We start from the raw sequence: 27,927 nt of genomic DNA, 5'->3' as shown, positions 1-27,927 counted from the left end.
CAGTCCTTCAGGACTGATTGGTCTGATTCGTTCATTTGAGCATGTCCAGGTAATACACACACACTGATGTGTTACACTGGTATTTTATTTGACAAGTGGATCACATGAGGAACAGTTTTACGTTCTACATCCTACACGTATCACTGACATTTTTATATGGCATGAAATGTTCTCCGAAAATGATTTACATACAATGAAATGACTCCTTTGCATGCAATTCTGAAAAAATTGGAAGGAGAGTTGACAAACACAGAGACTCCTGTTATCATCACCACAGTCAAGATCCAGAACAATCCCTCACCCCTACTAGAGCCCCTACGGGCTCCTTTTTAGTTAGTGCCCTCTCCAGTCTTAACGCTGAAAAGTACTCCATTCCTATAATTTTGCTTTTTTTCAGAATGTCCTGTAAATAAAATTATATAGTACCTAGCCTTTCGGTCTGGCTTCTTTCACTTGGCACAATGCAACTGAGACTCACTCACACTGCTTCATTTATCCATAGCTGGTTACTTCTTACTGCTATAGTATTCCACTGTATAGATGTACCAAAGTTAGCTCCTCCATTCACTGGCTGAAGGACAGTTGGACTGATAAGCATGACTTTTCCTATTTGAATGATATCCCATCCTACAGATATACTGAACCATATGCAAAGAATTCCCTATTATTAGAATTTTTAGTTCCCCCTCATTATAAATAACCATTAAATGGACATCTTCATACATAACTTTTTGCCTACCAAACACCTTTGAATATACTTGTATAGTATACATATATTTGAAGCTGTCAACAAACAGGCAGTATGCTCTGCTGGTGGCATAGGAATATATGAAAATATATACACAGTTGTACTAAAATTTTCTTAAAATGTTTGCTTGTATAAGACAGTCTGTGTCTCAATGCATTGTATTATGAAAATAAGAAAATAATAACTAACTTTGCTCTAATGAAGTTGTTTTTAACCAGCTAAATAGAACTAGATTGATTTCTGAAATCCTGAGCATGTATATCACTCACAATCCATTTCAGAACAGTGTTCAGCCAGCAGGAAGCTTCTTTAGACAATGGAACCACTTGGTGTATACAGACAAGGATGACTGGGCAAGGGCAGGTTTCAGGTCTGCGGGCCACTTAGGCAGCATAACTGAGTTTCTAGTTACATCTGAGCAACTGAAGCGAAAGCTGCTAAGAGAGGAAAGATAAAGCAGGCACCTTGTACTGCATAAAAGGCTGCCCTCTGAGTAGACGCTGCTGCCCTGCAAATTTAAAAGGAAACAGGAAAAAAAAGTCAGTATTGAGGCATGGCACCTACTTTCGAAAAATACAGGCACACTGCAGGAAAATCTAAATAGTACAGAAAGGGACTTCCCTGGTGGTCCAGTGGTTAAGAATCTGCCTGCCAACGCAGGGGACACAGGTTGGATCCCTGATCCGGGAAGACCCCACGTGCGTGGGGCAGCTAAGACTGTGAGCGTGAGCTACTGAAGCCTGAGCATGGCATCTAGGGAGTAACCCCACTCACCACAACTAGGGAAAGCCCACGCACAGCAACGAAGACCCAGCATAGCCAAAATTAATAAGTCAATTCAAAATAAAGAAGTAGCGCAGAAAGTTACAAAGTGAAAAGTAAACGCTTCTTCGTTGTTCAGTCCCTAAGTCGTGTCCGACTCTTTGCGACCCCATGGGCTGGGGCCCACCAGGCTCCTCTGTCCATGGGATTCTCCAGGCAAGAATCCTGGAGTGGGTTGCCATTTCCTCCTCCAGGGGATCGTCCCTACCCAGGCCTCCCTATTCCCACTTTGCATAGAGATAATTCTTGATAGTTTGAGCTGTCCTCTCAGGACACTTCCACGTGCACGCAAAGAAATTAACACATCCTTTCAGCTAAGCACAGATGGAATCCACAATTTGTTTCTTCACCCAACAGGACATCTTAGACCTGCTTCCATACTGGTACATATGGAAGTACTCATCCTTTCTCCTGGATGAATTCTGAGTGTATGTTTGTACCATAAAGTTACCCAAATTCAGCAGTATCTACTGATGGATATTACACCATTAGAGTTTAACTGGTGATGAAAAACCACTTATGACATAAAGATATTGAGAGAGGCTCTGGCCAAAATAAGGACTATGGCCATAGCGATTAGGAGCTGACCTCCAGATTTTTAAAAACATAAGTAATGAATTCTTTGAAAGCAGTCAAAGATAACGTTTTTAAAATTAGGAAACACCCTGATGTCTTTATTCCCTGGCTCTCTCAGTTCAGTTCAATCGCTCAGTCATGTCCGATTCTTTTCAACCCCATGAATCGCAGCACGCCAGGCCTCCCTGTCTATCACCAACTCCCGGAGTTCACTCAGATTTGCGTCTATCGAGTCCGTGATGCCATCTAGCCATCTCATCCTCGGTCGTCCCCTTCTCCTCCTGCCGGGAGCCAGTGTGAGGAATCCCGCCCGTGACAAGGTCATGAGGAAGGAAGCTGACATACGCAAGGCGTGCTCAGACTTCAGGGACCCCTCTGGAAATTCCTAAGCATGTACCCCAACAAAAATCTGCCGGCTTTTGCGCTCTGCTTTTCCACTCTTCTGACATTTTCTGGAACAAGTCAATTCAGGGCTTTAGTCTTCTGCATTTGAAAGAGTGTTTCAATCCAAAAAACCCTCTGATGGCTTTCTAGCCTGCCTGCAGGACTCTTACAGCTGCGCATGTGATTGTTTGAGGCCTCCTGACCGCAAGAGGCACAGGAAGCTTAAAACATCCTAGGAATGTAGGAGCTTCCAAGGTGTCAAAATCTTTAGAATAGGACTGATTAAAAGTTTCATTTGTTGAGTCAATGCTTGCTGCTAAATTTTCATATCCTTTATTTTTAGATATAGTTGGTATATAGAAAAACTAGTAGTAGACCTGGTATTAGCAACATTAGATCTTTGAGTTAAGTACCTTCTTTGTTATAACTCACTGCGCCTTTGTTCTATACAGATGTAACTTTAATGCTTTAAGGAGATGTAGATTAAAGAAAAACACTTCAGGGGAAACAAAAATAACATTCATTAAGGAAGAGAGCCAAAAAGTGTTAACAAGCCTCTTGGCCAGAAGATAATGTAAATCACCTGAGACCTTTTGTATACAAAATGATATACAGAAAGAATCTGGGTTGCGAACGCTACATAATTTTGTGTTACCCATTGATCTCCCTGTTTTATCAAAAGTATAAAAGGCCTTCTGAACAATAAAGGATGGGACCAGCTTCTCGGGCCAGCTTCTCGGACCAGTTTCTCGAACTAGTCTCTCGGCCTGGTTTCTTGGGAATCTGGCTCCCCCCGTGTCTCTGTCTCTCTTCTTCTCTCCCTTTCCCTCTCTCTGCTCTTTACTTTAATTTCAGGCTGAATCTCCACCTGGGGCGCAGAGGCTTGCCAGGTCTACTTACTTGCCCTGGCTGTTAAGACCCGCGCAAAAGGGAGCCTAAGGCGAGGCACCCTTAGATATTCAAGCAGGCGCCGGTGGCCCAACGTAGATGGTGCAAATTCCTTGTCTGGAATTTTATTGGTCTTCCGCGTAAACCAAGCTATTCAGCCCTCTTCCTCCACTTAATCTTCCTACTACTCTATAGTTTCTTAATCTAATCTTATATCAATCAATAAACAAGTCTTTCCACGCCAACGCCGTCCACCCTTCGAATTCCCTGGATCCACCGGGGCTGGACCCCGGTATCCTCCTGCCCTCAATCCCTTCCAGCATGAGTCTTTTCCAATGAGTCAACTCTTCGCATGAGTGGCTTATGGTTGCTTACTGCACCTGAGTGCTGATCACCCCTTTTTTGCTAAAGCAATCTCCAGCAGTCCACAAAGTTGTACTATGGCTCCCCCTGCTGGACATTTTCTATAACTGCACATCTGATTCAGTTCCGCTGCTGCTGCTGCTACAGCTGCTGCGTCGCTTCAGTCATGTCCGACTCTCTGCGACCCCATGAATCGCAGCACACCAGGCCTCCCTGTCCATCACCATCTCTTGGAGTTCACTCAGACTCACGTCCATCGAGTCGGTGATGCCATCCACCCATCTCATCCTCTGTCATCCCCTTCTCCTCCTGCCCTCAATCCCTCCCAGCATCAGAGTCTTTTCCAATGACTCAGCTCTTAGGGTGAGTGGCTTATGGTTGCTTACTGCACCTGAGTGCTATCACCCCTTTCTCGCTAAAGCAATCTCCAGCAGTCCACAAAGTTGTACTATGGCTCCGCCTGCTGGACATTTTCTATAACTGCACATCTGATTCAGTTCCTCTTCTAGACTTTCATTCAAAATTGATTCAGTTCAGTTCAGTTCAGTCGCTCAGTCACGTTGACTCTTTGCAACCCCATGAATCGCAGGACGCCAGGCCTCCCTGTCCATCACCATCTCTCGGAGTTCACTCACACTCACGTCCATCGAGTCCGTGATGCCATCCAGCTATCTCATCCCTTTTCCTCCTGCCCCCAGTCCCTCCCAGCATCAGAGTCTTTTCCAATGAGTCAACTCTTCGCATGAGGTGGCCAAAGTACTGGACTTTCAGCTTTAGCATCATTCCTTCCAAAGAAATCCCAGGGCCGATCTCCTTCAGAATGGACTGGTTGGATCTCCTTGCACTCCAAGGGACTCTCAAGCATCTTCTCCAACACCACAGTTCAAAAGCATCAATTCTTTGGCGCTCAGCTTTCTTCACAGTCCAACTCTCACATCCATACACGACCACAGGAAAAACCATAGCCTTGACTAGACGGACCTTTGTTGGCAAAGGAATGTCTCTGCTTTTGAATATGCTATCTAGTTTGGTCATTACTTTCCTTCCAAGGCGTAAGCGTCTTTTAATTTCATGACTGCAGTCACCATCTGCAGTGATTTTGGAGCCCCCAAAATAACGTCAGCCACTGTTTCTACTGTTTCCCCATCTATTTCCCATGAAGTGATGGGACCAGATGCCAGGATCTTCGTTTTCTGAATGTTGAGCTTTAAGCCAACTTTTTCACTCTCCACTTTCACTTTCATCTAGAGGCTTTTGAGTTCCTCTTCACTTTCTGCCATAAGGGTGGTGTCATCTGCATATCTGAGGTTATTGATATTTCTCCCGGCAATCTTGATTCCAGCTTGTGTTTCTTCCAGCCCAGCGTTTCTCATGATGTACTCTGCATAGAAGTTAAATAAGCAGGGTGACAATATACAGCCTTGACGTACTCCTTTTCCTATTTGGAATCAGTCTGTTGTTCCATGTCCACTTCTAACTGTTGCTTCCTGACCTGCATATAGGTTTCTCAATACTGATTAGTTTTTACTTTTAAATAATTAACCCATTAAGACAGAGATAAACTTATTTTTACTTTCTAAGAAAATAAAATAATACAGAGCTGAGCACAGGAATAGTGGGTCTCCCTTCACCTTTCCCAGTTCTCACTCCCTTCCCTAGCTGTAATCACTGTCAGCGACTGGGAGTTTATCGTCTCACATTCATTTCTGCCATTTACATTCAATATCATGCACAAACAGAAATATACTTTTGTTTTCTTTCACTTTAGATGTTTGGGTCCACGTTCTCTGCGCTGAGTTGACACGTGTTAGCTGAAGCTTTTCAGGCCAGTGTGGGGTTGTGCTTGAGGACGGCATTTATGCAGAGGGAGACACACAGAACTTGCAGTTACTTTGGTTTTAAAAATTAATTCTAGCTATTACATTAATAAATTCAAGATCTTGACTTCCCCATACACTTTTTCTATTTCATTTATGAATAGTCTTGTTCTAGTTTAAAAGCCGAATGAACTCTGACAATAACTTCTAAGGGGACTTCAAAATTATTCTAATTCCCAGAACATTTTAGGTTAGAGTCTTTTAAACTTTCATTTTAAAATATTACATTTTCTTTATAAAATATTGTTAAGTGACTTCAAGTGAGCAAAATCTTCTCAAATACTTGATGCTAGTAAATTTAATAAATGTATAACAGTTAATCTTAATTCTCTTAAACATTTCAGTATGATTTAAAGAACAGGGGAGCCCGGCATGCTGCAGTCCATGGAGTCACACAAAGTCAGAGACAGCTTGGCAACTGAACAGCACCAACGACTGATTCAAAAAAGTAAAAATCTCTAATGACTTTCAACTAAAAACTCTAAGTCTAAAATCAGTTATTTAAAAGTGGCTATTATTCCAAGAGCTATTCGTATATGCTAAATCCTCTAAAATGTTATAAATAAGTTAAATATAAAAAAAAATACAGACTGTTACTAAACTTAACCCAAAAGTAATATAAGTTGGCTTTATATCAACAACTGCTCATTAGATTCTGAATTTCTTCAGATGAAAAGTCCTTTTCTCCCCTACTCTAAGCAAGTGAAATTTGCTCTCCTACTTTTGCGACCTAGGGCCAGGGTGGAGTAGAGGAATACATTTTGAACAGTAAACTGGGGCCAAGATGAGAAATCTGATTTTCTCCTCCGAACCCTGCCTGACACAGCAAGGCCTTATGTCAGTAACACGAATATGTCTGCCTCCTCATACCCTCACCAATCCTGCGTGATGTGTGCCACTGCTACATTTAAAGGGGAACCAACAAGGACCTACTGAACAGCACATGGAACTCTGCTCAGTGTTACGTGGCAGCCGGGATGGGAGGGGGGCTTGGGGGAGAATGGATACGCGCATCGGTGTGGCTGTGTCCCTTTGCTGCCCCCCTGAAACTATCACAGCATTCTTAATAGACTATACTCCAGTACAAAATTAAAAGTTGTAGAAAAAACAGAGAGTATCTCCCATGTTAAAAAGGAAAAGAATCATGAGATATGATGACGTACGCATACGACAGAATACCACAGGCAGGGGAGTGACACCGAGACACCATTATGCGAAGAAAGCAAGCTGCAGAGTCCTGTGTCTACTCTTATGTATATGGAATGGAAAAGAGAAACATGTGTGTTCTAACAAACACAATATTCTAGAAGGGCACAAAAGAAACTAGAAATAGTAGTTGCCTCTGGGTAAGGAAATTGGGCTTCCCAGGTGGTGCAGCGGTCCGGCTGCCAAGCAATGTAGGTTCGATCCCTGGGTCGGGGAGATCCCCTGGAGAAGAACATGGCAACCCACTCCAGCATTCTTGCCTGGGAAATCCCATGGACAGAGGCGCCTGGCGGGCTACATGGGGTAGCAAAGAGTCGGACCCAACTGAGCACACACGCACACAGAGAGAAACTGAGTAATTAGAAACAGAGGAAGAAAACTTTCTCACTTTTTCTGCCCTTTCGTAACTTTGGATTTCATCCTATGCACATGCATTATCGTTTCAAAAGTTTAATATGATTTAAAAATATATCAGAATTAAGAAATGTGAAACTTCGTCAAGAGAAACCTCACCCCGAAAATGGAGTCAGGAGGCCAGAAGGGGGCGCTCTTAGGCAGGGCCAGGCACATCAATTAAAGAAGAATTGTCCATTACAGACCTCAAAAGAAGAACCACCAACAGGAACAAATGGTCAGTTAGAGGCCACAGCAGGAAAGATGTCCACCCCATCTTCTGTAAGGAGCTGACTACTCCAGCAACTCAGCCGAAGAGAAACTTTCATCACCTTGAGCTCTCACTTTTCTCTGATGGACTCTCATTCAAAACATCCCTTCCCAACTTCCTCCTTCTCTCTATAAAATAACACCCCTTTCCTTCACTTGCTGGGCCTCCCCTGCGGCTCAGCTGGTAAAGAATCTGCCTGCAGTGCGGGAGACCTGGGTTCAATCCCTGGGTTGAGAAGATCCCCTGGAGAAGAGAAAGGCTGCCACTCCAGTATTGCCTGTGGCTTTTGCTATAGCTTGCTTGTCCCAAACTGCGATTCCTCTACTGGTCCCAAATAAACTCACTTTCTTTAAAAAAAACAAAAAACGGTTTTTTTGGTGTGGACCATTTTTCAAGTCTTTATTGAATTTCTTATAATATTGTTTCGGTTGCACATTTTGGTTTTTAAGCCACGAGACAAGGGGGGGTCTTAACTCCCCAGCCAAGGATCGAACCCACACTTTCTGCATTGGAAGGCAAAGTCTGAACCACTGAACCACCAGGGAGGTCCCCCAAAATAAGCCCACTTTTGCTGGTAAAATAGCTTTCATTTCTGAGGTCCACAGAAGTAAATTTTAAAATGTGGTCCTGCCACCCCAGGTCCAGCCTTTGTGCTGCAGCTGGTGCAGCCGGAGTGGCCTTGCTCCCATGGCACACGCGGGGGTCAGCTCAGCCGCATGGATGCTCAGCAAACCTGCACTGACCCAGCAGCGCAGAGATGGAGAGCAGGGCAGTGCACAAGTACCAATGTTACTCTGCAGCCGGGCATCTCAGGGGGCGGGCATAAATGACACTGTGACCCCCCAGCGTCCTGTAAATAGTAAGGACTGGCTATCTTCAGGAAGCAAGGAAGTTAAGTTAAACATTTACTTACGAACTTAAGGCACAGTCAGGATGAGTGCTGTGTTCCACACACTTTAAGAGCTTCACTGGTCTGCAAAATGAAAAGAAGTAATACTTAAGGATGATTCAAACGTATGATTCATCATACGTTTACGGGGAACCTGCAAGGTACTGGATATACAAAGTCTCTGACCTTGAAGGACACAGTTTCTTTTCAAAAATATTAGCTGTCATTTGTTGAGCACTTACTATGTACCAGAAAATCTGATTATGTATTAAATATTGTACATAGATGATGTCATTCCCTCCTTACAACAACTGAACAAAGCAAGTACTAAGGAGATCAAAACAGTCAATCCTATAGGAAAACAACCCTGAATATTCACTGGAAGGATCGACGCTGAAGCTGAAGCTCCAATACTTTGGCCCCCTTATGCGAAGAGCCAAGTCATTGGAAAAGACCCTGATGCTGGGAAAGATTGAGGGCAGGAGAAGAGGGTAGCGGAGGATGAGATAGTTAGATAGCATCAGGGACTCAGGGGATATGAATTTGAGCAAACTCCAGGAGATGGTGAAGGACAGGGAAGCCTGGCATGCTGCAGTCCATGCGGTCACAAAGAGTCGAACATGACTGAGCAGCTGAACAAAAACAACAAATTATTATCTGCAATCTACAGCTGAGAAAGCTGTCCAGAGGAACCTGGCCAAGTTCTCACAGTAGCGAGCTGCGGAGCTGACTTTGAACCTCCCCTCCAAAGCCTGGGCACGGAACCACTTCTGTAAAGACGTACAACTTTGCTTGGAAAATCTGTTGATAAGAACTTTGGGCAGAAGGTTGGACTTGAAGCACGTGGATGATGGCTGGTGCCTGGGCTTCAGGGAAGAAAGCTAACTGCTTGCATGGTAAGGCGAGAAGATGCGGGTTCCAGGACAGTCTGGAAGGAAGGGAAAGTTCCAGGACAGTCCAGAGGGAAGGGAAAGACAGGAGCCTGGCAGCAGTGAGAGGCAGGCCAAGAGAGGATGTCAGTCAGCCAGAGGGTGGATGCAGGGGACTTGGGAAGAACAGGAAAGCATCCTGTCTATGGCATGCTACGTGACCCCTCCCCAGGACTCTCTACTCAGTGGACACCGTTCAGATACATTCTTTTTTATTAACAAGAGTAGTGTTATCGGATTTCCCTGGCGGGCCATTGGTTGCAAATCTGCCTGCCAATGCAGAGGACACGGGTTTAATCCCTGGTCTCGGAAGATTCGACACGGTGCAGGGCAACTTAGCCGGAGCACCCCAGCTGCTGAGCTTGAGCTCTGGAGCCCGTGTTTGACCACAAGGGAAGCCCCAGCACCGCAGCTAGAGAGGAATCCCCTGCTGGCTGCAACAAGGGAAAGCCGCCTCACAGCAACAAAGACCCAGCACAGCCAAAAAATAATATTAAATTTTTAAAAGTAGCTTGGTATTGCTTTCACGCCTCCCCCCTTCCCCCACCAACACGCATTGAGTTTCACAGAGTGTGGGTCAATACATCGCAAAGCAGAAAACAGGAGGCAAGAGAGGCTTTGAACAAGGACCTTGCCACGATCTGCAGGACTTGGGGAGAAAGTTCGACCGCCATGGCACAGAGATCAGTGTCACCTGAAATTTGACGGGCAGGGGATTCTCACTTACATCTGGGCTTGAGTCTGATCTGTTGACCCTGGTTGCTCACCCTGTGTTAAGCCTATTGTTATCTCCTCTGGGCGCCCAGGAGAAATAAAATCCCATCTGAACACAAGAGCCCACAGGTGGTACAGAAACAGGAGCTGGGGACTGAGCCAGGCATGCAAGGGCACAGCCTGGGGCCAGCTTAGGTGGGGCAACATGACTCAGGAAAAGCAGGCTGAGTCCTCGAGGCTCACAGCTGTGAGTCAGGAAGGCAACCCTGGGCCCCACTTGACCTGATGACTTGTAAAAAGACTGCCTCCTCAGAGAGGTCCCTGGGCCAAAGCAAAGTGGTCATAACTGCGGAATATTTAACTTTTTTTTTTTTTTTTTTGCTATCCCTGAGCTCTTTTAGAATCAGAATTGCCATTTATTTAATTTACAAAAACCTGATGCTGTAAGAAAGGAGGAATCTTAGAGCAGAAAGAAAAAGGGGAAGCTTCAGGGTCACACAGTGATGGGTTCAAAACTCAGCTGTGTCGCCGAGTGGTGACTTTGGGAAACTCGCTTAACCTCTGACCTTTCATTTACCCATTCATGAAAAGGGGATATTTATATAAAACAGACAAAATGAATCTATGGTCTTACAAGTACAGAGAGTGCTTCCTACTACAGGCGGATGGGGAGCCTGAAGGGAGACCAAGGAGAGACCCGGGTGCTGGTGACGCTCTGCCTCTTAATCCCGGTACACGTGTTCAGTGACCAGGGGAAAATTCATCCAACTGGATCCTTACGGTTTCTGCATTTTCCTGAACACAGATTATATTTCCAAAACAAGAGGATGTGCTTTACTTTGTATTCAAAACAGGGTAACGACAACACCTGACTTCAGAGTCTTCTGAGAGCGTTAGCAATAACAGCCGAGGAAAACAGTCCAGCTTCAAGCTGTGGGGGAAGAACAGGCCTGTTCTGCTGGGGGGAGGCCTGAGGAAGGGGTGACCCACACTTCTGGGGGCTCTGCTCAGGTGGGAGGGTCACCAGGTGCCTTTTGAGAAGGCCAGAGGGTGGCAGGGCCAGCTGGACAGTCTCTGGTGCTGGTAAAGGCTGCATGTGTGACGTGCTCCCTGCCGCACTCACAAACCTTCAGGAAAGCCCCTAAGTCACCAAGGTGTTGGGCTCCAGCCCCCGGGGAAACAAACAGGCCTGTAAACTCAGGAGCCGACACATAACAGGCACATAGAGAAGCAGGAAGCGATAGGTGAGGAATTCCCAGGCCAGGGGAGGGCTTTCAATCATCCCAGAATTTGAGCCAAACTTACATTTCCAAGAATCAGGAGCACCCTGAAATGATCTCTGACTACATGTATATAAAGTACCTGGCCCATGAAGTCCGTGATAAATGGTAGCTATGATGACTTTTCAGTTGGTCCACAGCCACCAAGCATCTCTCTGTAAGTATCTCAAACTCCCCTTAACACAAATCACGGGTAGTGTGGCATCCAGAGAAGCAAGGGTCAGAGTCCCCATGTGCAGGTCACTCCCCATGCAGGTAGGCAGTGAGGAGGAAACCAGATATTTACAAATGATAAAGGACAAATGTCCATCCTTTAAGCATCCTTAAAAAGGGCTGTGGACAGTAGCAGGAGGGGGTCAGGGGGAACTCTAGCTGGAAAGCACTACCAGTTCCCAGATCCCGTGACAATAGGAAGGCACAGTTCCATGGACTCTGGGGCTGACCTCTGAAAAACCTTTTCAACAGCCCCCTGCTCCTTCTTTGAATATAAGCACGGATAACTGTTGCTGAAGCTGAAGCTGAAGCTCCAATACTTTGGCCACGTAATGTGAAGAGCCGACTCTTTGGAAAAGACCCTGATGCTGGGAAAGACGGAAGACAGGAGGAGAAGGGCGCAGCAGAGGATGAGAGGGTTAGATAGTGTCACAGACTCGATAAGCATGCATTTGAACAAACTCCAGGAGACAGTGAAGGACAGGGAGGGTTGCAAAGCGCCGGACACAACTGAGTGACTGAACAACGGATTACAATCCGCCACCTACGGGTAGTCATCGGTACAGCTGTACTGGAAACCCATCTTGTCCAGCCTCTCTTCCAGGAGCTTCACGCTGCCTTCTCCACAGGATTCCCTGACACAGAAACACAGACACACCACATAAAAGAAGCTGTTTCCGTGTTAAAGAAAAGTTATACTGGCCACGTGCTACTGAGATCTACTCCTCGCTGGAGAAATACGTGGCAGATTCTCTGAACGCAGAGGTGTTGCGGGAGCCCGAGCCACCGCTCCCACGTGGAGACGCTCTGAACCTTAAACCTGTCGGAAGCCTGCGAGGCACGCACATCCACGCCCAGGCCTGCGCTGGCGCAGGCGCGGTGGACCACAGGGCGCATCCCAGCCGCACCGCGCACGCAGCGCTGGGCTGGGCTTGGGCTCCGAGCGAGCTGACTGCCCGCTTATTCAACCCACAGCGTATTAAGTCGATCTTCAGATGGAAATAGAAAATACATACAAAATCAAATAATGTTAGAAAACTCAAAAAAAAAATAAAATAAATAAAACAAAAAGGGCGGGGGAGTCTAAATCTCACATCGCTGGCGATAACCTCTGCTAACATGTTGATGTACATCACTTTCGACTTTTTAAACGTATTTATTCCGACGAGACTGAGAACATAACAATCCAATTCTGCTGCCCAATGCGTGTTTAGTCTGCGTTTGCCCATGTTTGTGTGTCCACGTATGTACCTCTCTGCCATTATTTTTAATTCCTGCTTGGGCTCCTTTATACAGTCTGAGCATAATTCATAAAAAGCAGTCCCCTGTTGTTAAAGGTTCAGTCCTACATTTCAGTGCCACTGACACTACATGGATATATGTACATGTATGGCTGAGTCCCTTCGCTGTTCAGCTGAAACTATCACAACATGTAATCGGCCATATACCCCAATACAAAATAAAAAGTTTAAAATAAAAAAAAGGATGACTTCAAGGTTGCATTGATATCTGAGCTGATGCAACCATTGAGTTAGTGGTTTCTCAGAAAAGTATGGATCTTAAAATCTTTCTCAGCCAGGTATCTGAGACCCAGTTATGAAGCTGGTTGTTCTGTGAAAAGAATGTCTTCATTACATAGTCCATGAGTCAATTCTGAGAACTCCTGGTGAGGTTTTTGGACTTCCAATGACAGAGAAAGAAAATTGGCTTTGCCCCACAGGAATGCATGAGGCCCTCTCCTGTCTGATGCTGCCCTGGTCACTCAGAAAGGCTGAGAGGAGTCTCTGGATAAAGGAGGCTTTCTCTCTGGGCTCGGGACTGACTCATGGCATTTCAGAAAGTCAAGCCTTTGCCTTTCTCTGCCCACCACACTATGAACAGAGAAGACAGTGGCTTCCCCAGAACCATACATGTAAATCAGACTGGATCACATCATATCCAAGAAAAGCACGTTTGTACCATGAGCATCACCAGTAGCACTGCAACTTACACCTTGGGTCCTCCGATTTCATGCATAACCCAGATATCAATCCGTGTGATTTTATCCTTCTGGAGGTAAGGAATTTCAAAATCTGCAAAAAAACTGAGAAACACGCGTTTTGTCAAGTCCTAAAGCAATATGACACGGTTCCCATATCATTGTTAGCTGATTACACATGACTTTTAATACTGTTGGGGGTTGTTGGTGGTGGTAACTTTGTTGCTAAGTCCTGCGACCTCATGCACTGTAGCCCACCAGGCTCCTCCATCCATGGGATTCTCCAGGCAAGAATACTGGAGTGGCTTGCCATTTCCTTCTCCAGGGGATCTTCCTGACTCAAGGATCAAACCCGGGTCTCCTTCATGGGCAGGTGGATTTTTACCATGGGGCCACCAAGGAAGCCCTTTGGGGGTTACTTTTCAGCTTTAACTTTTAGGTTACTTATTGCATTCATGCATTCAGCTGTTAGTGGTATAAAGGCATGGACATGGCTCTGATGTCCAGGTCATTCAGTGGTTCTGCTACAGCTGAACTTACAAAAGCACTAGATTGGGATATGGGGACGATCCTCTTACGCCTCCATTCAAAACTATTAAAAAGACATCTTGGCATCTTTGTCATATATGCTAGGGCTCGCATCCTTACCCTTTCACAGGATAGGCTCCTGCTGGCTCTGAGCCATTCAGCATGACATTGATCACCCCAGAACTATCTCTTGCATACTGCAAAAAAGAAACAAGCATTGTGAGTTAGCCAAGACACCATTTTCACCTATGAAAGAGTCAACCGTTTTTTTTCAATTGACAATCCTCAATACTGACAAGGATGTGATAAAGCTGGTATTCCATAGAGCTAGAAGGGATGTAAATCGGCATATCTTGGAAAGCAAATTGCTTTGAAATGTGCAAACCTCATGCCTGTCATCTACCATCATAAAACAATATAGGACTTCCTTGCTGGTCCAGTGGTTAAGAATCTGCCTGCCCATACAGGGCATATGGGTTCCATCCCTGGTCTGGGAAGATCCCACAGGCCACTGAACAACTAAGTCCGTGTGCCCCAACCACTGAGCCCACGCTCTAGAGCCTGGGCTCTGCAGGAAGAGAAGCCACTGCAAAGAGAACTCCCACACCGCCACTAGAGAAAAACGCCTTCAAGCAGCAACAAAGACCCAGCACAACCAACATAAATAAAGAACTATTTTTTAAAAATAAAAGCATGCAAAACACTATCAGATTCCAATGCTGTATCAACCAGTGTAGGCTGTCTTATGCTGCTGCCATTACACACAGTCTCAAAAATCCCAGTGGCTTCAAACAAGAAAGGTTTATTTCACGCACACGCTACATGTGTATCACTGGTTTTCAGATGTGGGGTTTGGGTTTTCCTGCATATGCTCCTGCTCTGGGACCCGAGTTGATGAAGTCTCCACATCTGCAGAGTCATAGTTTATCAGTGAAAAGAGAGAAAAAGCAGCAAGCCACAGACCAGTTCTTCACGTCTTCCCCAGTGGCTCAGTGGTAAAGAGCCTGCCTGCAATGTGGGAGCCACCGAAGATTCATGTTTGATCCTGGAGGCGGGAAGATCCCCTGGAGGAGGAAATGGCAAGCCACTCCAGTATCCTTGCCTGGAGAATCCCATGGACAGAGGAGCCTGGCGGGCTACAGTCCATGGGGTCGCAAAGAGTCGGACATGACTAAAGTGACCTGGCGCGCATGCACGCACACACCCAGAAGTCACGCAGTCACTCCCACTCACATCCTATTAGCCAGTGCAAGTCACACAGAAGTAACTTCAAGAGACAGGATGAATGCGAAACACACGCCCAGACGATGAGCCAGACATACTCAGGAAGCATCACAAAGGATCCCCTGGTGCACGGGAGCTCTAGGGCAGCGCGGCTTGTAACCAATCTAAACAGTCAGCCCCAGGGGAGGGTAAGTCCATCGTGGTGCTCCCACATCTGAAACACGACTCAACCACTGGTAAAGGCCTACGAAAGACTGGCCAGAGCCCAAGAAGTGCTTACATCCAGAGCACAGTGTGAGACGAGATGGACAGAGCATGCCTGCGCTCAACTGTGTTCCAAATGAATGGGTGGGGACTTCGCTGGTGGTCCGGTGGCTAAGCCTCTTGCGCTCTCAGCGCAGGGGGCCAGGGTTCCATCCCAGGTCAGGGACCTGGCTCCTGTGTGCTGCAACTTGAAAATATCCTGCCTGTCACAACTGAGACTCAGTGGAGTCAAATAAAGAAAGAAAAACACAAAAACGAATGAGCAGAAGTGTGGGAATTAGTTAACCCCCAAAATTCCTAAGGCAGAAACAGGGCCAAATTCCCCAATCTGCTGCTCAGCACACTACTGGAGCATATGATTTCCCTGATAAAATGCTTCTTCTAGACTGAAGGTGGAGCAGGGCAGGGCTGTCATGCAGATCTGAGATACGCAAGGCCGGGCTTGCTCTCTGGCAGTGTTAAGTTTTAAGTGTTAGTCGCTCAGTCATGTCAATTCCGTGATTCCATGGACTGTAGCCTGCCTGGCTCCTCTGTCCATGGAATTCTCCAGGCAAGAACACTGGAGTGGGTCACCAATTCCTTCTCCAGGGGACCTTCCTGACTCGGGGATAGAACCCTGGTCTCCCACATCACAGGTGGATTCTTTACCATCTGAGCCACCAGGAGAGACGGGCCACCCAATACCGGCTGCAACACTCTGCTCCATGCCACCACACCTGTCTCAGGTTGCTTCCAAACATGCGAACATTCGAGGTTAAATCTGCAAATGCCAAGGTCTGATGACCACTGTGTCAAATGATTTGCTCTTAGGTAGCAGGAATGTGAATGACTAGTTTTTTTCCTTTATACATTCTATAGTTGTCATTCTCTATCATGAGCAGCTATTACACTGGTGATAAAAAAATTTTTTTCATTAAAACAAAGCATGTCGGGACTTTTTTGGTGGTCCAGTGGTTAAGACGCCATTCTTCCATTGCAGGGGGCATAGGTTCAATACCTGGTCGGGGAACTAAGGTCCTCAATGCCATATGGCACAGCCAAAAGAGAAAAAGAAAAAGGAATGCAGATACAGTGAGGCTGTATGAAGTCATGGTGTCCAGTTGCTGCACTTATTAGCTCAGTAATTAGTCCGATTAAGTTTCTTGGCCTCGTGTTCCTATCTGTAAAACAAGGGTAGTAAGAGTCCCTACCCACAGGATTGCTGTGATGATCAAATTATTTAAAATGATACTATTTATGGCATATTTCTCTGCCATGGTTCAGACCCTCTCCTCATCAGTATATCAATACTATACCATCTCACTTCACATTCAGACTACCCAGCATATTCTGAGGGTTCATAAAATATGTGTGTGTTTGTGTTAGTCACTCAGTCGAGTCCCACTATTTGTGACTGCAAGGACTGCAGCCCGCCAGGCGCCTCTGTCCATGGGACTCTCCAGGCAAGAATACTAGAGTGGGTTGCCATTTCCTTCTCCAGTCGTAAAGGGTGAGCATGGTTACGAGACTCCATTTGTGACTTGGAGCACGCTTTGAAACGGGGTGGGTCCACTGGGTAACGTATGGGTCTCTCTGCATTCGATGCTGACGTCACCCCTGCGTAGTCATCAGGACCCCACGTTCAGGTGATGGTGTGGCCACACACAGCCCCCCACTCCTCACTGAGGGGCTTGGGCAGCTCACCCCCTGGAGTCTGCACTCCAGGCAGAACCTGTGGGGAGCGGGCACAGACCAAGGGCTCCCCAGAGCTGGCAGGAGAGAGAGGAATAAGAACACCTTTGTCAGGAGCCACCCTCCGCTTAGTTCCAAACTGCCCCTGTAGGGGAATATTTGACCGAAGAGTCCCTCGCCGGGATGAACAGTGGCTCCTGTGGACACCTGGTGATCCAGGGCAGGAAATGAGACCAAAAGGGACACAGATAACCCTGAAAGGGGTTCGGTGGCAGGACCGGACATTGCCAGAGCCCTAGCCAATGCAGATAACAGTCAACTGCTCTTTGTCGGGCATTGAGCTAAAAATGTCACCTTCTTATTTGGAATCTTTGGTCTAATGCTGGTGACAGGAAATGTAAGCTGCAGTCACTGGTGTTTTCTAGCTACTGATCGCTATCAATTCTGCAGATGATATTCTCCGAGAAACAGACTGGCCTTTAGGGGACCGTGGGACTTCCCTGGTGGCTCAGATGGTAAAGCGTCTGTCTACAACATGGGAGACCGGATTCAGTCCATGGGTTGGGAAGATCTGCTGGAGAAGGCAATGGCAACCCACTCCAGTATTCTTGCCTGGAAAAATCCCATGGATGGAGGAGCCTAGTAGGCTACAGTCCATGGGGTTGCAAAGAATCAGACACAACTGAGTGACTTCATTTCACTTTCTGCACCTCCAGTTTATCTCTGGTCTCCTATCATCTCCTGCCCCAAGGATACCAGCCTTCTGGACACTTCTGACCCCCACATATAGGTCTCAGGTGCCCCAGGTTCTCCCATAAAGCAGGGATTATGCCACTTCACATCGCAACCAATATCACATTGATTTGCAATACTAACAACAACCGCGACACAACAGTAACAATAATGACTGTTTAAGATCTGCATCTGAAGCTACCATTTAGAATATTTTCTCTGTGCCAGGCACTGCATTAAGCATTTCAGCTTCTTAAATCCTGATGCCTTTATGGAGCAAAGAGGCTGAATCAGAACGTGGCAGAAAGTAGGACACAGGGAAATGAAGGCCTGACGCGATGGCCCAGTGATGCCTCTGAACCCTCTGGCGCCCGCTTCACAGGCCCCACACCTGCTCTGCCACCCAGCCGTGCACCCCAGGGTTACCTGGATGGATGCGCTTCTCCAGAAAGAATCCACAGGGTTGTTTTCACAATCTTCTGATGTTGGACAGGATTGGTAGTCGAGTCCTACAGGGAAAACAGAAAGACACAGTTCATTGCAAAGATTATAACAGGAAGGGATTTATTGAAAATATTTGCTGGGTCCACTATAGGCATATATATAAAGATTTTAGTGGATTTAAAAAAAAATCTTTAATGAATTTGTTACAATATTGCTCCTGGTTTACGTTTTGGCTTTATGGCCAAGAGGCACATGGGATCTTGAGCCCTCCCCAACAAGGGGTCAAGACCACATCCCCTGCATTGGAAAGTAAAATCTTAACCACTGGGCCACCAGGGAAGTCCCTCCAACAAAATATATTGAGCCGCATTCTACAGAACGTGTATGGGCTTAAAATTCATAGCTCTGTCTACCTAGACCACAAGAAGCCTGGTGAGGAGCATCCAACTCCCGATAAGAACACATTCGTCATTCTGCTACACAAATGTGAAGAAGGTGGAGAATTGAACAGATGGGTTATTTCTCTGCTGGAGTTCTAGCCAGTGATACATATATTGGTGTGTGTGTGTGCTCACTCAGTCCTGTCTGACTCTTTGCAACCCCATGGACCGTAGCCTGCCAGGCTCCTTTGTCCATGGAATTTTCCAGGCAAGAATACTAGAGTGAGTTACCATTTCCTACTCCAACATATATTGATATATATCTCCAAACTTATATATAATATTGTTTTATACACATATTAAAATTATAAATATTTAAAATGTATATGCATGACATATATATATATTTTTTTGCTTTATTGGGAGAAATGTCTTCTGTAATTAGCACAAGTCTTGGAAGTAAATACAAGAAAAACAGACCCAGACGATAACAGTCCTTAGCCAGAAAACAAAAATTTTATAATATTTAAAATATACAAAAAGTTAAAATGTACCATGTTTAAAAATTTTAAGGGCAAAATTCAGCAGCTATATAATGGGATTTGTCTCCCATTTACTCTATTAAAAAAAAAAAGAAGAAGGAGAAAGTGCTCATTGCCAATTCATTCCAGGGAGGACCAAGCAGGGCACCATGTGAACTTCTTGAAGGGAAATGCATGATGATTCCTTGGTCCCTCTGGGTGTACCAGCATCTTAAGCTGCTCACCAATTTGGAGGTTTCCCGAACCCCATCAGAGAGGGGTTTTTATGGAGGCTTCATGATGTAGGCGTCATCGAGTCAGTCGTTGGTGACTGACTCAATCTCCAGTCCCACTCCCCTACCCAGAGGACAGAGGATGGGGTTGAAAATTCCAGCTTTCTAATGATGCCTCTGTGTTTTTGGCCAGCAGCCCCCATCAAAAGTTACCTAGGGGCTCCCAACCACCAGTCATCATATTGCTGTACAGAAGACACTCTTATCACTCCTCAATGCCAAGGTTTTCAAGAGCCTTACCAGAAACCAGGGGACCAAGACCAAATATTCATTTCTATTACACCACAGTGTCCCTCTCTTCCGTCTGGTCAAAGCTATACTTTTTCCAGTAGTCATATATGGATGAGGGACCACAAAGAAGGCTGAGTGCCGAAGAATTGATGCTTTCACACTGTGGTGGTGGAGAAGACTCTTGAGAGTCCCTTGGACTGCATGGAGATCACACCAGTCAATCCTAAAGGAAATTAACCCCGAATATTCATTGGAAAGACTGATGCTGAAGCTGAAGCTCCAATACTTTGGCCACCTGATGTGAAGAACTGACTCCTTAGAAAACACCTTGGTGCTGGGAAAGATTGTAGGCGAGAGGAAAAGGGGACAACAGAGGATGAGATGGTTGGATGGCATCACCAACTCGATGGACATGAGTTTGAGCAAGCTCTGGGAGCTGGTGATGGACAAGAGGGGACTGGAGTGCTGCAGTCCATGGGGTCACAAAGAGTCAGACATGACTGAGTGACTGAACTGAACTGAAGTTAACTTTTAAAATGACTCCAATACCCAAGGAGGAAGAATCTCCAGTCTTCACGAAAGGGCCACCTCCCTGCACCCACTTCCTTGCTGGCCTTGGTCCTGCTCGGTGTGTAAGATTCACTAAGAGCTAAGAGCCTCTGGGAAGCTTCTGGAGTCTCTGATCCATGCTGGTGTCCCTCTCTGCTTACTCCTGAGCACCCAGTCCTTCTGCCTCAGAGTACAAGCCTCTGGACTAAATGCCCCTCCCCCACCTACCACCAAGGCTACAAGCTCCCTGAGGGCAGAGACCACTGTGTCGCCAGCGGAGTTGATGAATGAGGAGTGTCTGCATTACCATCAGGTCAGTTTCTGTGACTTTAACTTTCATTGAGATTTTGCCAACTTCAAGGTGGCACTTTACATCCACCTCTACAAGGATTAAATCTTGAGCCACTGCAGTTGCTGCCCTTCAACACCACTTGAAAAGAGTTTAGGGTGGAGATCAAGAATGAGGCACTCTGTGCTCTGGGAAAAACTGGCAGAACAGGTCTTCGGATAGTCAGACATTTTCAAGAGGTTTTAACAATCCCAATTCTTGCATCTCTTCGTACCTAGAAAAGCACTAAAATCCTTCGTGGTGATGTCTGCTCCTCGTGATTAGCAGCCAGTCTTTGCCAAAGTGACTGCCTGACTGTATGCACCCCCTTCACTGAAATCATACATAACACTGACCTTCCCCACTGCCTCTTTAGAGCACTTTCTCAGAGCTATCTGAAATGCTGTCTCCCAGACTATAGTCTTCATGTTGCCCTAAATAAAACTGACTCGCAGCTCTAACATTGTGCATTTTCTTTTTCAGTTGACAATCTGAATTTCAAAATATTGGCTAGTGTTTGGTGTGCTTTCAGAACCAGTGGGAAGTGGGGGTGAATCTTGGTCCCAGTTCCTCAAGTTATTTAACTGCCTTCAGCCTCAGTTTACCCCTCTGAGGATAGTGAGACAGAGTCACGCAGGACTGAAGTCAGACGGTCTAACTTTGCTGCTAACATGTTGTGCACTCCTGAGCTAGTGTCTCAACCTTGCTGTGCATCAGTTTCCTCATTTGTCAGAATAGGAATCAGGAGAGGACTGTCCCATGGGGCCGTTGCAGGGATTCAATGAGTTGATACAGTAACTCCCCTACTATAGAGCTTCAAGTCTCGAACTTTCAAAGATGTTTGAGTGTACGTCTGGTTCCAGCAAGGAACCCGAAGCTGTACCATCATCAACGGGTGTGAGTGAAGTCACAGCTTGCCCTCCGTCTCCTATTGCTGACGATCTTTCGGCTCTACCATCTCTCACTTCCTCTCTCTCTTCCAGTCAGTAACTCTTCTTGCCTGTTCGCTGGGTGCCAGCCCCTGGATGCCAGCTGTCCTCTACTTTTCAAGGTACTGTACTATAAGGTTAGACGTGTTTTCTTTATTCTTGTGTTTGTTTTTTATGTATTGTTTGTGTGCAAACTATTATGAACCTATCACAGTACGGTACTATAACTGTGTTAGTCGGGTACCTAGCTTGCCTTATTGGACTTACGAACACACTCTTGAGATGTAACTCATTCGTATGTAGGGAACATACTGCACATGAAAGTGCTTAGAACAGCACCTAGCAAAGATGGATGCTCTCTATTATGGTTATTAATTATTATTATTATGACCACTTTACCTGGGAGGATTTGAGGGCAATCGGATGAGATAAATGCATAGGAAAGCATTTAACAAAAATGGCAAATGCACGGAAAGCCACTCAGTCGTGTCCAACTCTTTGCAATCCCATGGATTATACAGCCCACGGAATTCTCCAGGCCAGAATACTAAAGTGGGTAGCCTTTCCCTTCTCCAGGGGATCTGCCCAACCCAGGGATCGAACCCAGGTCTCCCGCATAGCAGGTGCATTCTTTACCAGCTGAACCACTGGGGAAGCCCAAGAATACTGGAGTGGGTAGCCTGTCCCTTCTCCAGCAGATCTTCCCAACCCAGGAATAGAACCAGGGTCTCCTGCATTACAGGCAGTTTCTTTACCAGCTGAACTACCAGGGAAGCTTCATAGTAGATAGGAACACTGACTTTTCTTGTGATACATGCGGAAGTCTTACCTGAGGCATTTGTCTGTCGACACCAGTTCAAGAAATCTCCGACCCTGCCATACAGAACGTTGCAGAGCGGTACAAGGCGGCGGCCGCTCTCTGCATAGCTGGTGACAAGGAGGTGGTTGTTTTCCCAGAACAGGGACTGAGGAAAAATCAACACAAAATGAAAACATAAAATAAAATCACAACAGATTCCTTCAGGCACAGCATCATCAAGACAAGTCAGGACAATCATTTCTCATCCAACTGAGACTTGCCTTATGACAGGCAAACCATGTCTTTGTCTTCACTGAGCCCTTGGAGAGGGCTACCAACTCTCTCCTCTTTACCGCAGGTGTGTGTTAGTTGCTCAGTCATGTCTGACTCTTTGCCACCCCATGGCTGTAGCCCGCCACGTTCCTCTGTCCATGGGATTCTCCAGGCAAGAATACTGGAGTGGGTTGCTATTTCCTTCTCCAGGGGAACTTCCTGACCCAGGAATTGAACCCAGGTCTCCCGCGTTGCAGGCAAATACTTTACCGACTGAGCCACATGGGAAGCCCAACCCAGGGATCAAATCTGGGTCTTCCAGGTTGCAGGCAGATTCTTTACCATCTGAGCCACCAGTAAACCTTTTTATTACAAGGGTAGCATACAAATGCTAATGAAATACTTTCCCAGCAGTGAAAAAAAGTAGATAGGTATTTCCTGATGGCTTAGATGATGGCTCAGATGGTGGCAACACAGGGGATCTGGGTTCAATCCCTGGGTCGGCAAGATCCCCTGGAGAAGGGATTGGCTACCTACTCTAGTATTCTTTCCTGGAGAACCCACGGATAGAGGAGCTTGGTGGGCTATAGTCCATGGGGTTACAAAGAGCTGGACATGGCTGAGTGATTAACACACACCAGCTCTCTTCCCTTTATTGCAAGGGTAACATGTAAATGTCAACAAAATATTTTCCCAGCAGTAAAAACAAAGTAGATAGGTAGATCCATATATATAGGCTTCCCTGGTGGGCCAGTGGTAAAGAATCCGCCTGCTAATGCAAAAGACACAGTTCAGTCCCTGGGTCAGGAAGATTCCCCTGTAGGAGGAAATGTTAACCCACTCCAATATTCTTGCCTGGGAAATCCCATGGACAGAGGAGCCTGGAGGGCTACAGTTCACGGGGTCACAAAGATTTGGACATGACTTAGTGACTAAGCACACACACACATATACTTACATTTTCTAGTACTTAAAAAATGATAGAATTTTTTTTTTTTAATCAAGGGACCTGGGTTCAAATCTTGGGTCTGTCACGCCCTAAATGTGTGATCATGAACACAGCAAGTCATCTCCCTTTGCCTCAGTTTCCACACGTGGAAAATGGGGAGCATGAACCCTTTCTCTTCTCTCACAGCTGTGACGAAGATGACATACAATCACAGATGGATTCCTAAAGGGCTTTTGAACTGTGGTGTTGGAGAGACTCTTGAGAGTCCCTTGGACTGCAAGGAGATCCAACCAGTCCATTCTGAAGGAGATCAGCCCTGGGATTTCTTTTGGAAGGAATGATGCTGAAGCTGAAATTCCAGTACTTTGGCCACCTCATGTGAAGAGTTGACTCATTGGAAAAGACTCTGATGCTGGGAGGGACTGGGGGCAGGAGGAGAAGGGGACGACAGAGGATGAGATGGCTGGATGGCATCACAGACTCGATGGACGTGAGTCTGAGTGAACTCCAGGGGATGGTGATGGACAGGGAGACCTGGTGTGCTGCGATTCATGGGGTTGCAAACAGTCGGACACGACTGAGCGACTGAACTGAACTGAACTGAACTGAACTGAAGGTGCCTCAAAAACACATTGCTTTTAGATTATATTTTATAGTTTTCTCCTATAAAGTTACCGTGTTTTCAGACACTAATAACACAAATAACAACATTCCCCTCGTCACACCATCATATCCTCAGTATCCCAACCAAGGTCTTGGTCTAGACTGGATGCTACCCAAGGGCAGACTGTGTTCCCTATTGCAACGGAAACCCTGAGAACAATGCCTGCTACATAAGAGTAGCTCAGTGTTTATGAGTCTATCAGTCAAAGTCTATGAGAAAGGAGAACAAATATAGCAGCTCCCAGGCACTTCCCTGAGCCTTCCCAGGTGGCGCTAGTGGTAAAGAACCCAGCTGCCAATGCACCTAAGAGATGCAGGTTCCATCCCTGGGTCAGGAAGTTCCCCTAGAGAAGGGCATGGCAACCCACTCCAGTATTCTTGCCTGGAGAATCCCATGGACAGAGGAAGCTGGTGGGCTACAGTCCATGGGGTCACAAAGAGTCAGCCACGACCAAAGCGATTTAGCACGCATGCATGCAGGCACTTTCCTGGCAGTCCAATGGCTACAACTCTGCACTTCCATTGCAGGGCTTGCAGGTTTGATTCCTAGTCAGGGAACTGAGATCCTTCATGCTGCACAGCGCAGCCAAAAGAAAAGAGAAACCAGCAACAGCTCCTCTCCTCACTGACAGAGCAACTGCAAGATTCAAATGGCAACGTATATTCAAAAAGCACATTTTGAGCCTATTATACGTTTGAACCTCCCAGTTCCATTCACCTGCCTTTATCTAAAAAAAAAAAAACACAAAACCAGTCAGATGTTTTCATTTGTAAACATCAGTGCTACATGACTTTACAATTTAAAAAATCAAGTTAAGATTTTATATCAAAAGTAAATATGCCCTTCATTAAGAAAAAAAGAATTTAAGGCAGAGAAACAAAAATGGTATCTAGCTTTCTCTAAACTCAAGGTGTTGTTCTAAAGCAGTTTACAAGGATGTTTTCATTTACGTTCACTCTATTAGGGACTAGAGTGCAGACAGGATGCACACAGGTAAACCACTTGCGTACACTTGGCCAGTTTCTTAAAGAAACTGGTCCAGTGTTGAAACTGGTCCAGTTTCTTAAAGAAACTGGTCCTGAATGGACATCATCTTAAGGCCTGATGAGAGGAGGGACTGGTCTCCTGTAAGGATATTGGGAGGAGGGTTTTCTGAAGTCCTCAAGCTTCAACACTCTGGTGTAGGTCAGGATGGAGATTGTTCAGAACTGGCCAGGTGCAGTGGTCCCGCAGGAAACGTGTGGTGACACCCTGATGTTCTAGTGGTTCCTGCACTGAGTTCTTGACTTAAGAACGCTCCTTCTGCCCACGACAGACAGGAGACCCAGGGGCATGAGTGAAGACAGAGCCACCTTCCCACCAGCCAACTGGCACTCCTTGTGAGTTGGCTGCTTGATGAAGCAGAGCAGTGTCTGAAGGCAGGGTTACCTTGTCTCTGGGAATGGAGTGTCTGGAGAGGTTAATAAAAAGGTCATAATCCGAGGGTTGCACAGAACAGGGATCCTTATCCAGCACCACTTTAAACGCTTCCCAGATGGCTGTGCAGTTCTTGTCCCTGCAGAAAAGCACATGTTTGTTTGGGTTGGTTTTTTTTTTTTTTTAGAGACTACATTCCAGTGTGATACATTTCCTCTTCTCGCTCCAAGTGTTTTTATGAGCGATTTTGTCAAATATCAGCACTGCAGACATGGGCATACAAAACAGACAGGAAATGGCCATGACTCATGCATTAACCCCGATTCAGAGGAGGAAGAAAAATAACTTTGGTGATGGATTTCAAAAGCTGACAGTGGAAGTGTCTTTCAGAGGTGCCACATACATCTCGTGGAACTTAGAACAGGCTCACAGAGGTGGCAGAGAATGCAGGGAACTAGGAGAGGATCCCGATAAATCACATGGGCTCCTGGCTTCAGGTACCCCTTCGCTTAGACACAGGTCCATCTTGCACCTGGAGGCCAGGTGAGATCAGGCGGACAGGCAGGACCTCGCGTTAGTAAACTCAGGAGTGAGGACCACGTGTGGAAATGGGCTTCCACCTCCCGCTAAGGCAGGAAGCATGACCTCCAGAGCCCGCAGCAACGCCTAAGTCCCGCCTGGCTTTCCAAAAACACTTCCCACGCCTTTCCTACCTTGTTATTTCTCACGCTGGGCAGTGAATAACATGGGTGTTCCCCGTGTTACTCTCTGTTCTTTCTTATTTGCCTAAAATGCGTCTCAATAAAAACAAATGGCACATAAAAGGGGCCTTGTGAAAACTGAAAGCGTGTGTCCCAAGAAGGAACAAAAATGACTAAGAACCACAGTGCTGGCAAGAGAGACTCAGACTTTTAAACGCCCTCTAAATGAGAAGATGTGGAATTTGAACTCTCACAGTAGCTGGGCTCCGGGAAATCCGGCTGGAGACCACGTTCCTGGGTCTGAGCATTCTGCTTAAATTTTAAGCTGGTTGCCATCCAAACACACCGCTGCCTCATCCGCATCCACGAGCTCCCACATACACCCTCCTCTTCATCTTTACACACTTACACACACACACACACACACACACACACACACACACACACACACGATTCACCTCCAGACCCCTACAGGGCACTCAGGCACCCAGTAGATTCCCCACCCTCCTCCCTCTTTATCCCCACACCCCTCCCTATTTGTCCCACCCCACCTGCTTTTTCCCACCCCTCCTCCTTTATCCCACCCCTCCCCTTTTCCCCCCACTTCCCTCCCCCTCCGGCTCCCTAGCCCCCTGCCGCGCTCACCGCAGCTCCGGGTTCTGCAGTGCGATCTGCTCGGCGCAGCGGCCCAGGAAGATGGTCTGCAGGTGCGGGGTGGTACCGGGCCCGCTCCAGCGCGCACCCGCAGCGCCGGCGACCTGGGGCCACCGCAGATGCAGCAGCAGCAGCAGCAGCAGGAGCGCCGGCCGCGGGCGCCCCCCGCGCGCGCGCCCCGAGCCAGCCATCGCGGGCACTTCGGGCGACTCTGCTCCGGGACCCGCCCCTCCCCTCCCAGCCGGGTTCTCCCCGAGCAGCCCCGCGCCGCGCTCTTCGCCCAATCGGCACGCGCGCTCACTTCCTGTCCCCCTCTTTCTGCTTCAGCTCCGGCATGAGTTGGGACATCACCCTGGGCAGGGCTCTTGCCCTCAGCTAACCCTGGCCGGAGTCCACCGGGAGGGAGCTCCCAAGAAGAAGCCAGATTGGAGAAGGACGAGTTCAATCCCCTAAGGGAAGATTTTTCCAAGTTTCACACCGACAGCTTTCAAAGACGCCCTCTTTCTCAATGGCCCAATAATAAGTGAATGATGCTTGCTTTCTATTATTTATTACTAAGTGCCTAGCCCTCTGCATGCATATTTTTCATTGCCTTTTCACAATACCTCTCTGAGCTAGGTTTATCACTCCCATTTACAGGTGAGTAACTTAAGGGAAATTAAGTAACTTGTCGAATGTTACAGACTCCTTTCCAGATGCAGAATTCCTGAGATATCAGTGCAGGGAGCAAAGATTAGCAGAACTCCACGTGGAGGGCCAAGTCCTCAGTCCCTCCGTGATGATAGCTTTGAACTGAGTGCCTGGCAGACGTGATAAATGTGGGAGGTCTGTGAGAGGTAGGGTGGG

The 27,927-nt window shown here is 46.7% G+C and overlaps 1 protein-coding gene across 2 annotated transcripts; it reads right to left on the bottom strand.

The window, feature by feature from the left end:
- Positions 1-67: 67 nt before the first annotated feature.
- On the bottom strand, positions 68-27,297 carry BST1 (bone marrow stromal cell antigen 1). 2 transcript variants are annotated; one of them, XM_027971212.3, is made up of 10 exons: positions 27,073-27,297; positions 25,739-25,865; positions 22,455-22,590; positions 18,377-18,459; positions 14,180-14,256; positions 13,544-13,636; positions 12,102-12,188; positions 8,442-8,501; positions 7,378-7,463; positions 68-1,256 (listed from the first exon to the last, which is right to left on the bottom strand). In XM_027971212.3, the coding sequence occupies exons 1-9, from the start codon at positions 27,270-27,272 to the stop codon at positions 7,415-7,417; spliced, it is 912 nt and encodes a 303-aa protein (XP_027827013.2). In that variant the 5' UTR covers positions 27,273-27,297; the 3' UTR covers positions 68-1,256; positions 7,378-7,414. The 2 variants fall into 2 exon arrangements, with proteins under 2 accessions (XP_027827013.2, XP_027827012.2); XM_027971211.3 differs by lacking the exon at positions 7,378-7,463.
- Between the last annotated feature and the right edge of the window lie 630 nt (positions 27,298-27,927).

The sequence above is a fragment of the Ovis aries genome, chromosome 6, assembly GCF_016772045.2.
Source record: "Ovis aries strain OAR_USU_Benz2616 breed Rambouillet chromosome 6, ARS-UI_Ramb_v3.0, whole genome shotgun sequence".
In the NCBI taxonomy this organism is placed as follows: Eukaryota; Metazoa; Chordata; class Mammalia; order Artiodactyla; family Bovidae; genus Ovis; species Ovis aries.
This window is presented reverse-complemented; position numbering and strand designations above follow the sequence as displayed.

Coding starts and splice junctions, on each gene's coding strand:
- BST1 (XM_027971211.3), bottom strand. CDS start 27,272: ATGGCTGGCTCGGGGCGCGCGCGCGGGGGGCGCCCGCGGCCGGCGCTC. Junction 14,257..18,376: donor GGAGAAGCGCATCCATCCAG/GTAACCCTGGGG, acceptor TCTTTTTTGCAG/TATGCAAGAGATAGTTCTGG. Junction 13,637..14,179: donor GGAGCCTATCCTGTGAAAGG/GTAAGGATGCGA, acceptor CGTGTTTCTCAG/TTTTTTTGCAGATTTTGAAA.